The 12,814-nt window shown below is 37.9% G+C and overlaps 1 protein-coding gene across 2 annotated transcripts in view; it reads left to right on the top strand.

Annotated features, from left to right (window-relative positions):
• LOC127448193 (nuclear receptor subfamily 1 group I member 2-like) overlaps window positions 1-12,814 on the top strand; it is a 46,830-nt gene that overhangs the window by 15,170 nt on the left and 18,846 nt on the right. For both annotated transcript variants that reach the window (XM_051710549.1, XM_051710548.1), the window contains exons 3-5: window positions 1,588-1,718; window positions 3,992-4,161; window positions 9,694-9,977. In XM_051710549.1, the coding sequence (XP_051566509.1) occupies window positions 1,588-1,718; window positions 3,992-4,161; window positions 9,694-9,977 (585 nt within the window). The remainder of the gene's footprint in view (window positions 1-1,587; window positions 1,719-3,991; window positions 4,162-9,693; window positions 9,978-12,814) is intronic.

Genomic DNA, 12,814 nt, shown 5'->3' with positions numbered 1-12,814 from the left:
GAACTGTTCACCCCTGTGACTCATTACAGCGTCCGGGGGTCCGAAGAACGGGTCCGGCAGCGTGTCCACTTGTCCGATCCCTCCCAGCTCTGGTCCTGGGCGTGTGAGGATGCCAGTGTGTGCACACATGGAGATTTGAAGCCGGCTCCCCAAGAAGAGGTGCGCACTGCATTTTAAAGACAGCGGTGATGAAGCATTATTCCCATCAGGTGTGCTTCATTCACCGCTGACCAAACGAGACTTATTAATTATGCACCTCTTCTCGCTCTCCCGCCCAACTCCCGTTGTGAGTCTGGCTGAAGGGTGGCCCTAAGAGGCGGGGCGACAATGACGAGCCAGAGGGGAGGATTATTCTGCCAAACTACTTATATGGTGCTTTTTTTCTCATTTTTGGAGCTTGACAGATCCAATCTTCATTTACTTTTATTTAATGGAAAAGAGCAACTAGATATTCGTTTTTTTTTTTCTCCCCTTTTCTCCCCAATTTGGAATGCCCAATTCCCAATGCGCTCTAAGTCCTTGTGGTGGCGTAGTGACTCACCTCAATCCGGGTAGCGGAGGACGAATCTCAGTTGCCTCCCTGTTTGAGACCGTCAATCAACGCATCTTAACAAGTGGCTTTTTGAACACGTTACCACAGAGACAAAGCGCGTGTGGAGACTTCACGATATTCTCAACACACAACTCACCATGCGTCCCACGGAGAGTGAGAACCACTTTATAGCGACCATGAGGAGGTTACCCCATGTGACTCTACCCTCCCTAGCAACCGGGACAATTTGGTTGCTTAGGAGACCTGACTGGAGTCGCTCAGCACGCCCTGGATTCGAACTTGCGACTCCAGGCGTGGTAGTCAAATAGATATTCTTCAAGAAGTTCAACTTTTGTGTTTCACAGAACAGAGAGAGTCAAACGGATTTGGAATGACATGAGGGAGAGTAAATTATGACATATTTTTAATTTGTAATTTGAATTTGAATTTTTTGATGTGCTAGAAATTATCAGGAGCTTAAGGATAAGTTTATTGAAATGTGTTTGTTGGGTGTGCTTGAATGTAATGAACCTTGGAGAGATAAAATCTCTCCTCCTAAACTGAAAATGTGACCATCAGAATGACACAGAGCTTGTAGATACTGTAAAAGTATCATTCAATTATGATTTATGTCAAAGTTTTGAAAGCGACCTCTGAAAAGAGAAAATAATTATGGTGCAGCCAATGTGAATTTGTGACCAACCCACACACATAACAACAAATTGTGTGCATTCAAGTGCAGTCATACAGTACTTGTGGGCTTCTTGTGGTGCTTTCAGAGTTGTTTTTTAAAAACATGATAGCTTTAAATATATATATGTATATATCTGTGTATATATCCGGAATAATAGAAATGGAAATCCCCCCCCCCCCCATATATATATATATATATATATAGTATATATATATATATATATATATATATATATATATATATATGCATACATAAAAATATGGATAGACATGTATCTAGTGTATTTCTTGTTCTGCAATGTTGCCTCTCTCTGGAATTCACTGTAGCATATGCCTGTATGTTTGTTTCTGCCTGTTTTAAGGCGTGCCATGAAGCGACCTACACAGTTCTGCTGCCCGTTTCAGAACGCCTGTGTTATCACCAAGAGCAACAGGAGGCAGTGCCAATCCTGTCGACTCCAGAAATGCCTCTCGATTGGAATGAAGAGAGAGTGTAAGTTTAATTGAGCCGCTCTTTCATGTTCCCTGTGCTCGCTTTTCAGGAAACTGCCCTAGCAATTTTATTTTCACATGGACCTTCATGGTCAATTAAAGCAATAAGTGTGAGTCATTCCTTTGTACAGCAATGGCAGCAGCAATATGATAAAAGACATCAGTGTTCAGTAAATAGTTCCATTTATTAATATTAAAAATCAGAATAAACAATCCTACCAGTTTAGACCAGCATGGATGAATCTCCATGCCGGTTCAGGCTGGTTTATGCTGGTTCAGACTGATCTCACAGTGAAATCAGAAACAGTAGGTTGACTTTTCTTTAGCTAAGATATGTCTGTGCTGACCGAAATTCAGAACACTGCTCCCAAAGCTTGTTGGCTGTATGTCCACGTGTGAGCTCCATTTTCCAGGTTTAGTGTCCGCAGAGGGGCGCAAAAAGCGAATTGTGAAGGGACAGGCTATAATACAGTGAAGAGGAATGCTTATTTTATTAACTGTACCCCCAAATCAAACCCCAAACCTAAACCATCAGATGAGTAAAAATGTAACGTTAGAAGGTAAAATGCAGCCTTTGAATCGTGCTTGTCACTGATTATGCGAATGCAGTTACTTCCTGGTTTCAACATGGCATCTGAACCAGGGTCTCCCACGCTGCTAACGCAATGTGCTTTCCAGTCGCACCACATCTCTCTGAAACAACATGCCGATGTTACGAGCACACCGGGCTCTCCATCACCGTCAGTCACCCGCTCACACTCACCCGAGTTTTAATCACGCACACCTGCAGCTTATTATCACCTCGTTAAGACTTGCACTTAAACCTCACTCTCACAATCTGTCAGCGTCTAGCCTTGTTGTGAGGTTCCTTGGACTTCCCTCTCGCCCAGCCGCAGTAGATAATTGCTTCCCCACTTATAACTTTGTCAGCGATCTGTTCTGGAGAACTAAGTTAATTTACTCGGAGTATTCTGTGATTACGGCTTATCTATTCACCTGTGTTTTACCTCACCTGTTTGTCAACGGACTGTTCTGGATATACACATCAAGTGACACTGAGAATACGGCGTTTCCACTCACCTGGACTAATCTCACCTGTTTATCTACGATCCATTCCTGACGGAGTCTTTTATTTAAGGATAGTGATCATATGAAGCCATTTATTATCACATACACTACTGGTCAAAAGTTTTGAAACACTTGACTGAAATGTTTCTCATGATCTTAAAAATCTTTTGTTCTGAAGGCGTATGCTTAAATGTTTGAAATTAGTTTTGTAGACAAAAATATAATTGTGCCACCATATTAATTTATTTCATTATAAAAATAAACTTTTATTTAAAAAAAAAATGTTTTTGAAATGGATGACTTTGACGAAATAATAAAGAAAAGCAGCCAATAAGTGCCCAACATAGATGGGAACTCCTTCAATACTGTTTAAAAAGCATCCCAGGGTGATACTTCAAGAAGTTGGTTGAGGTTGGTTGATTCAGAGCTGCTGTAACAGGCTGCCACTCATGTGGCGCCATCTTGGTTGTTGTATTATCATTAGTTAAAAATAATTGTAAATGCGTGCCTTCAATCCAACAGCATTGGGTGTTTTATGCTCTATATTCTCAGTTCTGAAAATCTCTGTTCTGCCATAATGACAGCATGGCGCACAGCGCGCCTTTCAGCACTGTCTTTTAGTTGTATTAACTTTCTCTCACAGTTACCATTTCTGAAATGGTACGGGAGCCAGCTGGTATGTGATAGCTGTGTGGTACGTGTAAACCTCACTCCCCTGGCCTCAAGAGGTGCACTAGTTACTGATGCTATAGGCTGTAGCCTTTTGCCTCCTTGTTATTGTGCCCGCCTCCCATGCAGGCTGGTGCCGGATCAAATCTCACTCGGAGTGGGTCGAGCAGGACCAGTTACACATGCTAAATCACTTTGCGGGTTCAATTTAATCCATTGGAATTCATACCGCCCTTAATTATGTGCGTGTTGGAGTCACACCACAGATTGCATTTTCATTCAGAGAAACCTCCAAGAACTGACAAAACTATTTTGTGCATTGGAAAGAGGCAATCCTCAGTAGACGTTTGTAGAGCAGCAACATTTTTTTAATAAAGTTTGCACAAGTTTTGTTTTCTATCAAGTTTGCACATGTTTTTATACACACAAGCCTTTAGTAAATCAGGGCCATAGTGTATTTTCAGAGGTTTGTGAATTCAGAGTGTAAAATGACATGTCAGCATTGCTCTGATTGAGGTGTGTGGTGTTGTTCATCAGTGATTATGTCAAATGAAGCTGTGGAGAAACGGAGGTTACAGATAAGGAGAAAGAAGTTGCAGGAGGAGCCCGTAATGCTTTCCCCACAACAGGAAGCTGTCATCCAGGAGCTGCTCACTGCACATCAAAAGAACTTTGACATGACCTGTGCTCAATTTATTCAGTTTCGGGTAAGACAATTATCCTATTGTGTTTGTGTGATTGAGAAAAACAATAGTCATGTCCCTTGTTTAATTTTTTTTTTTTTTTTGCTAGAATGCTACACGGCTAAGCATGGTGTGTCTAAAACAATCACTTGTTTCAGTGTTTGCAAGGCAGCACTGTATTGATATACTCAAACATTCTGGTGGGTTTGTTCTAAATCTCTAAACCTAAGTATTAGGTTTAACTTCTGCATTTAATTCAACCTTAACTACTTAACATACAGACTCCATTCAAATTTTGTATTGTAGAAAATTTCAGCCTTAGGTGTGTTGTCAGTTTTTTCAAAATGTTTTACTTTTTAAGAAATTTGAGGTTGATGTTTATGAAAATCACTGACAGTGATGATGTCATTGTAATATTAGCATACTGAACATACACGACAAAACACTGCATCGCTGTTTTTTGTAGAAGCACGCAGCTTTGAGCTATGTGAGCAATAATCATATGCACACTCCTAGATTCATTCTATTGAAGTGATTCCTTTGGTCACGATAACAGCAAAGCAACTCCGATGCAGAACCAAAACCTAAAATCTACTTGCCTATTTAACTAACACTATTATTTTCCTGCCTTGCAAGCACTGCCATTTCCTACAGTAAAGGCAAATCTAGTTTCATTTTGTTGTGTGTACAGTAAATTGCCATACACTATGAATACAAAGTGTTTGTGAGAAAAATAATGAAATAAGTCCTTTAAGACCCCATGAAATGGCTTGAAGAGGGCAGTTTTCTGCCCTGTGTTGATGTATTTCCGGCAGTACATGGGGCTGGGAATTACTGTATATCGATGTTATCGCAATGATTTTACTGTCGATAGAAAATGAAGTATTGTGAATATCGCAATGATTTTAATGAGCTTTTTATTTGGCCTCTGCATTTCCAAAAGTGCACATCATTACACTAATTTCATGATCCTTCAGGGCTGCACAATTAATCAAAATAAAATTTAAATGGGTTTTTAAACATTTAATTTACATTTAAATTAGTATTGTAATGTATGATTAATTAAACCACAAAATGCTGCCATATAATTGAGTTAATACACGGTCTCTGTGTGCTCATGATACGCTGTTTTCAGTAGAGAAGGGTAGAGAAGCCAAAACAATTTCTCAAGTAAAAGTACAATTACTTTAAAAAAATAACTACTCAAGTAGAAGTAAAAGTACTAACAATAATTACTTGAGTAAGAGTAAGAAAGTATCCAATTAAAAGAGTACTCAAGTAGTGAGTAACTCTTTACTTTCACAAATGACATAATGGATGTTAACTCCCCTATATTCCATTACATAATACACATTTAACATGTATTAGAGAATTATTATTATTATTATTATTAATGGAAATTCTGTCATCATTCACTATCATGTTGTTCCAAACCCGTATGACACAATAAGGAGATATTAGACAGAATGTTTGCCTGAGTCACTATTTACTTTCAATGAATGAGATTTGTATTTTCTCCATATTTTGAAAGTGAATGGTGACGAGACTGCCAGTTTCTGACATTCTGTCTAACATCTTTTGTGTTCCACAGAATACAGGTCACACAGGTTTGGAACAACATGAGGGTTGGGAAATGATGACAGAATATTAAATTATGGCTGAGCTATCACTTTAAAGGGATAGTTCACCCATAAATGAAAATTCTCTCATCATTTACCCTCATGCCATCCCAGATATGTATGACTTCCTTTCTTCTGCAGAACACAAATTAAGCTTTTTAGAAGAATATTTCAGCTCTGTAGGTCAGTACAATGCAAGTGAATGGGTGCCAAAATGTTGATGCTCCAAAAAGCACATAAAGGCAGCATAAAAGTAATCCATAAGACTCCAGTAGTCAGAAGTGATAGACATTCTTCTCCCTGCCCAGCAGGGGGCGATATGCAGAGAATAATGTGAATCACCAAAAACACAAGAAGAAGAATGTGAAAGTGATCTGTTTCTCATCCACACGTTCTCATATCACATTGCTTCTAAAGATATTGATTTAACCACTGGAGTCTTATGGATTACTTTTATTTGGCTTATTTGATTGTTTTTTTTTTTTTTGGCACCCGTTCACTTGCATTGTATGGACCAAAAGAGCTTAGAAATTCTTCTAAAAATCTTCATTTGAGTTCAGCAGATGAAAGAAAGTCATACACATCTGTGATGGCATGAGGGTGAGTAAATGATGAAAGAATTTTCATTTTTGGGTGAACTATTCCTTTAAGGGCTCTTGTCAGATCTGGATGAATTTGTCAATAAGAAGAGATGTTTGGAAACCTTTCTAGTAAATATTACAGTGAAAATGTCCCACAGGGACATTATATATAATGCTGAAATATAAACCAAAGAAAGATCATGCTTTATTAATGCCTACTTTTGCTATTTCATAGCTTTTAAAGTACATTTAGTTCAGTGTAGTTACAGTTTTCAGTGTCGAAAGAATTTAGATCATTAGTTCTGTACAGCAGTACCGCCGCTCTCTAAACGCAGAGTACGCAGCCTGCGTAGGGCACCAACCCCGGTCGCGGAACACTTGCTGTGTCTGAAATTGCCCCCATTCACCAGGGATGGGCACGAGTACTCGAGTACTCGGACGTGGCAGCAATGATCAATCATGAAAACGATGATCGATGGTGACCATTCATGCATGATGTGACTTTTCACTTAATTCGAAATTCAGTGACAATTACCTGACAATTAAACACAAATGTGTCAAAGAGGGAGCTTATTTTTAATTTTGAGATTGATTACGTTGTGATTTTGAGGGGTACATTGATACTGAGCATTGATACTGTTCAGAGACGTCTCATAGCAACCATACCGATATATGACACTGCAATGCTATCGTTACGATAATCAAAAGAGAGTGTAATTAACCTTGTTTTGAACACCTGTCTCTGCTAAACACATTTTATTATCATTTAATGTAAGAACTTTGACTCGTTAATGGATATTATTTAATAAAAGTGAATTTTTGTCACTGACTGTAAACCTCCCTTCCCTGGGTGCTGAAATGTTTGCGTGATGTAACACACACCTGCATCTTGACCAAATGGGAGTTGAAGATTTCCACATGAGTTTCCAGGTTAGAAGTCTGACATAAAGTATCATTCCGTTGCACTTTCCCCAGTTGAAAGGTGGAAATTCTGACTCTCCGATTTGAATGGAACACTTCATAAATCATCACAGCAACAACAATACGGAGCATCGCGTCTCACACACACACACACACACACACACTCAAGGCATGTGGCCGTGGACTCGACACATATACAGCAGGCAAGTGTTTCAATTAAAAGAGTACTCAAGTAGTGAGTAACTTGTTACTTTCACAAATGACATAATGGACATTTCAGTGTTTCAGCTAGACAGAGCGCAGCTAAATGGAACAGAATGCAGCATCTTCAAAACTGAACTTTAACTTAACACACACATTAAAAACACGATGGTTGTGGCATCTCCTGTTAAGCCAGCTGCAATTTGAAAATAGATGGTTCAGACAGTCACTAAAAAAACTAGTGCGCACTTGCTAAGTGCGCACATATTTCTACTGTAACTTGAAGGAAGAACAGATGGACATGCATTGTGCACATTCTTTCATTGAGTTGGGCAGCGAATCTTCACATAATGACAAAATACGATGCAATATATTTTGATTATGCAATCTACATTTTGAAACAGATTATTTTATAACATTCATAATAAGGAATATAGGATACACTGAACAACAAGGCGCAATGCAGCAGCCAAAGATGTTTGTCAGACATGTTATTATATATACAGTTATGTACATGTCATTGCCCCTCAAGTACTCGACGAGTACTCGAGTAGACAAAATGGCCAAAATGCCCATCCCTACTATCCACTATATAGTGTACTGTTTCAGGTGTCCACCATTTTGTTGGAGTGTCTGAATTCTGAGTGAGCCACTCGTTCCCTACTTTTGTTCACTCATTCTTACCCACAATGCGATGGTTAATTGTCCATAATCCACCGTGGGGAAGACATACGAGTTGGGAGTTTACTGCTTCCTTCACTCCTGCAATGTTTTATTTCATGCTGAATGTATTAAATTACTTTTTGACAAATCATTTCTTGATTAAAATTACATAATAACATATAGAGAGGCAAAACATACAGATACATTTTAAAATGTACTCTTTTTCAGTGGTCTTAGAGTGGTTGTGAAAGCAAAGTGTTGCAGATTCACACATTTGTGCAATTCCAAACATTTGTAACCACTATAAGTTATTGGACCAATCTAAAAATGCCACACAGTTTCACAGAAAAGGAGATCACAGCGTTCCACTAGATTTGTACTTAAGAACATTGTAAACTGTCAAATACACACTGCACTTAACACAAAATAAAAGCTCCATGTGAAGGTGAAGTAAATATGACAGAAATAGTATATTGCTATTGTCTAAAACAAATGTTATCATAATAATAATAATAATAACCAAGGGCGTAGCCAGGAAATTACTTTTGGGTGGGCCTCAACAAAAAGAATGGGCCCAGTTTTTGCTCAAATATGTTTTTTTACCAAATTTTCCTAAACAACAGAAGCGGTGCATTCAGACAGTTCTTTCACACTCTTAAAAATCAGAATTTATGCATTTTTAAGCTATTTATAAATATATATTTAAAGTCAAAGAATAATCTTTAATATTCTGGGTGGGCCTGGGCTAATTTGGTTGAGCCCAGGCCCACACCAGCCCACCCTTGGCTACGCCACTGATAATAACTCAGTATTGTATTGTTGTAATACACTTGACTGGGTCCAGTATTATAATGATATTCAGCTGGGTTCCAAAAAACAAGTTAGTGAAGTTGTAATTTTTGCACACCTAGTTAAATCCCAAAAAATATTAAGTAAAAATACATGAAGGTAAATTTTATAGTTGCATTTTATGACTGTATAGTTGTTTTTATGTAGTGAAAAACTATGGAAAACTTGCCTTCATTATTTTTAACTACATTTTTTTTAATGTATTAAGCCTTTTGAACCTATATGGCTATAATGGCTGTGTGGTTGATGTGATGTTTCCTGTGATGGAAAAAAATAAAATCACTTATGCCATTTCAAAGAAAATACAAAATCGTTGAGATATGGCGAAAATCAGTAATAGGCTGAAAAGTATCGAGATATAATAATAAAGGGCTTATGCCTTTTTAAAAAGCCTTTAGTTTAAATAGGCTTTAGTTACGTCACAGCCGTGAGCCACGATTTACTGCTTGCTATTCATTTACAGGGAGAAGGACATTCTCATTATAGAGAGTTTTGTTTTCTTGGAAGAGAGAGACTGTACATTTTAAATTCATATCTACTCTGATAAAAGTGAATTTTTGTCAAATTTTAGGAGTAAACTAGAATAAAGATGGCCTTAAAGCTTACAGACATTAAGTAAAAGCCACAAAAAAACTCATTTTTATTTTCTGGGGTCTTTACAGTAAGCACTGTCTTTGATGTGTAATGATTGAACAATTATCTTTAAGATTTTCTGTCAACAGCCTCTAGATCGGGATCAAAAAGCCATCACTGTGCACAATCAAGAACCAAACAGCAGCAAGTACTCCCATTTAACCATGCGCAAACATGAGCCTGAAGATTCAGTGAAGATGTCCATCAGCTTCACCTCCCCCTCGTCCACTTCCTCCAACTCTCAGCAACCTCAGAATAAAGAAATGAAGCCGCTTACCGGTGCCATCTTCACATCTCTGCCACATTTTACAGACCTCACCACGTACTTGATCAAGAACGTCATCAACTTCGGCAAGGCACTTACAATGTTCAGGTAAATACTGGCCCTGTTTACACCTGCTCTTAATATCTGTCTCGGGTGATCTGATTACGGGTGGCCGGGCGAGAGAGGTCAATATTTGCACCTGGCAGTAAAATGTGTCTCTAATTCGTCTCCTTATGATCGGATTTCGAGGGTGGATCTCTGATTGCTTGACAACCAGCTGCAATTTCTCCGAGATGGCAAGGGAGGCAATGTCTCCTCAAAAATTCGGGTGAGCAAAATAAACTACTGTACATAAATAAAACAAATAAAATATTACGAAATGTGAGCTCAAATAATGTGTGTAGCAGTCATATATCTGCAGTCACTCTGTCAAACAGTGATACCCAGTGGATAAAGTTTCAGTAGGAGGCAGCATCTCTCAAGTCTCCCTTCAGCTCATTGCAATCTCATTCATCACCTATAGCGTGGTGTGATTGTGAGGGTGGGTAATCGCCAAATATAGGCGAAAAGTCACGTGAGGGGAGACACTGGCTCTGATTAGCGCTGATTCGTTCAATACGCTGTCAATCAATCAGTGCGATAGTGCCTGCCACTCATGCTCTCGTCCTCACAGCGGGTCTCTGCAGATCGATATGAATGGGATGAACTGATGGAAGTGCAGAAACTATTTGACAGACAACTGCACTTTTGGTCACATCCAAATCAAAATGAACTTAAAATTACTTGAAATCTGAAATGTTATGTGAGTGACACTCTGTTTAGTGAGCAATCGCTCTTAAAGGTACAGATCTGTGCCATCATAAGCCCTGTGCTGTTTACCAAGGATAAGATGACGGACAGCCGTGCATTTAAGTCTAGACCTTCAGTGCGATTCATGCCATTAAGAAAACACAGTTTCACAATGAATAAGATGCCGTATGCCCATCATACATTACGTGGCAGTCAACTAATAATACCAGTTGAAATTTTAAAAACACGTCCACGCATGAAACCAGAACCAATGAGGTCTAATACCAAGAAAATACTCTCTAATAATATTTGCGATTTAAATTTCGCTTGCAATAAATTTTGTTTCGTCAGGGTACACGGTTACTTTTCAAAACTTGATACGACACTGAATGCTCAAGCAGAAACTACTAATGTTGCTATAACAATACAAAAAGCACTTACCAATTTGCTTGAAGTGAAAATCAGTCCTCCTTTCCTGTTTAATTAATCAATCGCACGATCATGCAGAACATCTCAGGTTTTTAAATCCATAAGGATCTCTTTCTCAATGGCAATAACAGCAGTGATGACAGCTGACTCGTCAGCAAGACCACACCCTCAAGAACAAATCAATCTGATTGGCTGATGAATCAGACAGTCTGACTTCAGATGCCTATTCACTTACTGTTGAGGTATTCTGTGGAAATTCTGAAGGCCTGACGGGATGGAGCTCAGACTCACACTCTGCTTCGGCTTAGGAGCAAGGCTTCGGGCATGTGATTTGTGAAACAGTTGTCACACTTTGCTTGTTAGCATCGAGGAATAAATTCTGATTGGATACATTTTTTAGTTTTTTGCTATTCATTTGTAGATTAATTAGGAGTGGAAAGCAATTGAAAATACATATGCCTAATAAATAAATATTTTTTCATCCTTTCATTCTCATTGACCTTTTTGCCTGTTACGCCAGCAGAGAAGGCTTTGCTGGCCCTGAGAATTCGCCACTGATGATTGATGATCCAAAAAATAAGATGACTATAATAATAATAGGTAAACAGATGAAATATACATGAAATATGCTTGTTGCTGTAATCTTGTAGGTATTGTTTTTGAGGCAATGAAAAAATAATAATTATAAAAGAATGCATACACTTGATGAGACTTGATTTAATAAAAAGTGTTAATATCAACTTACAGAAATAAGTATTTTATGCTTATTTACAGTGTAAGTTAAAATGTATTTCATATTCCTCTGCCTTAAATGCCTCAAATCTGATATATGGCAATTAAAATATATAATGTTCATTTTGTTTGGGCATACACAGTTGTGCTCAAAAGTTTGCATACCCTGGCAGAAATTGTGAAATTTTGGCATTGATTTTGAAAATATGACTGATCAAGCAAAAAAACTTTTATTTAAGGATAGTGATCATATGAAGCCATTTATTATCACATAGTTGTTTGGCTCCTTTTTAAATCATAATGGTAACTGAACAACTATGTGATAATAAATGGCTTCATATGATCACTCTCCTTAAATAAAAGATCAGTTTTTTGCATGATCAGTCATATTTTCAAAATCAATGCCAAAGTTTCACAATTTCTGCCAGGGTATGCAAACTTTTGAGCACAACTGTATGCACATAGCCTATACAAATTTGATGATAATAAACTGATTTAAGGAAAATATATGTTACATATAGAACAACTGCCATTTTTAGTATTTTATTATGTTGTTGCATTTATAAGAAAAATATATTTTATATTATATATTTTTATGCAGGCCTACTTTTTCATATCATATGTTGTGATAAATCAGATTTTAGATTTGTATGGGTTTAACCTGAAAGCTATTTAAATGTCAACTGGAACTGAAATAGGAATTTATATCGGACTTTTCAAAAGTCCAACACATGCCACTGATGACAGTATACATCAAACACTACATCGTGTTACTGCATGATGGTGAGAGTAAAGTTGGATATTTTAATATTAAAGTTGATGTCAGACAAACAGGAAAAATTCCTTGAAGAGCATGAATCAGACGCTTATTTTCTGTAAAAGCTGTACGTAATTGGCAGAGTTTAAACCTTTGTTTTGAAGCAGTGTAGGATTGACAGGTGGGTGGGCGGTCCTTCGCTGTTGTCCAGGATGCATCAGGACAGATTAGCGTTTAC

This window comes from Myxocyprinus asiaticus, chromosome 11, assembly GCF_019703515.2.
Source record: "Myxocyprinus asiaticus isolate MX2 ecotype Aquarium Trade chromosome 11, UBuf_Myxa_2, whole genome shotgun sequence".
Classification (NCBI taxonomy): domain Eukaryota; kingdom Metazoa; phylum Chordata; class Actinopteri; order Cypriniformes; family Catostomidae; genus Myxocyprinus; species Myxocyprinus asiaticus.
Note: the sequence above shows the minus strand (reverse complement) of the source record. Positions and strands in the feature narration are given on the sequence as shown.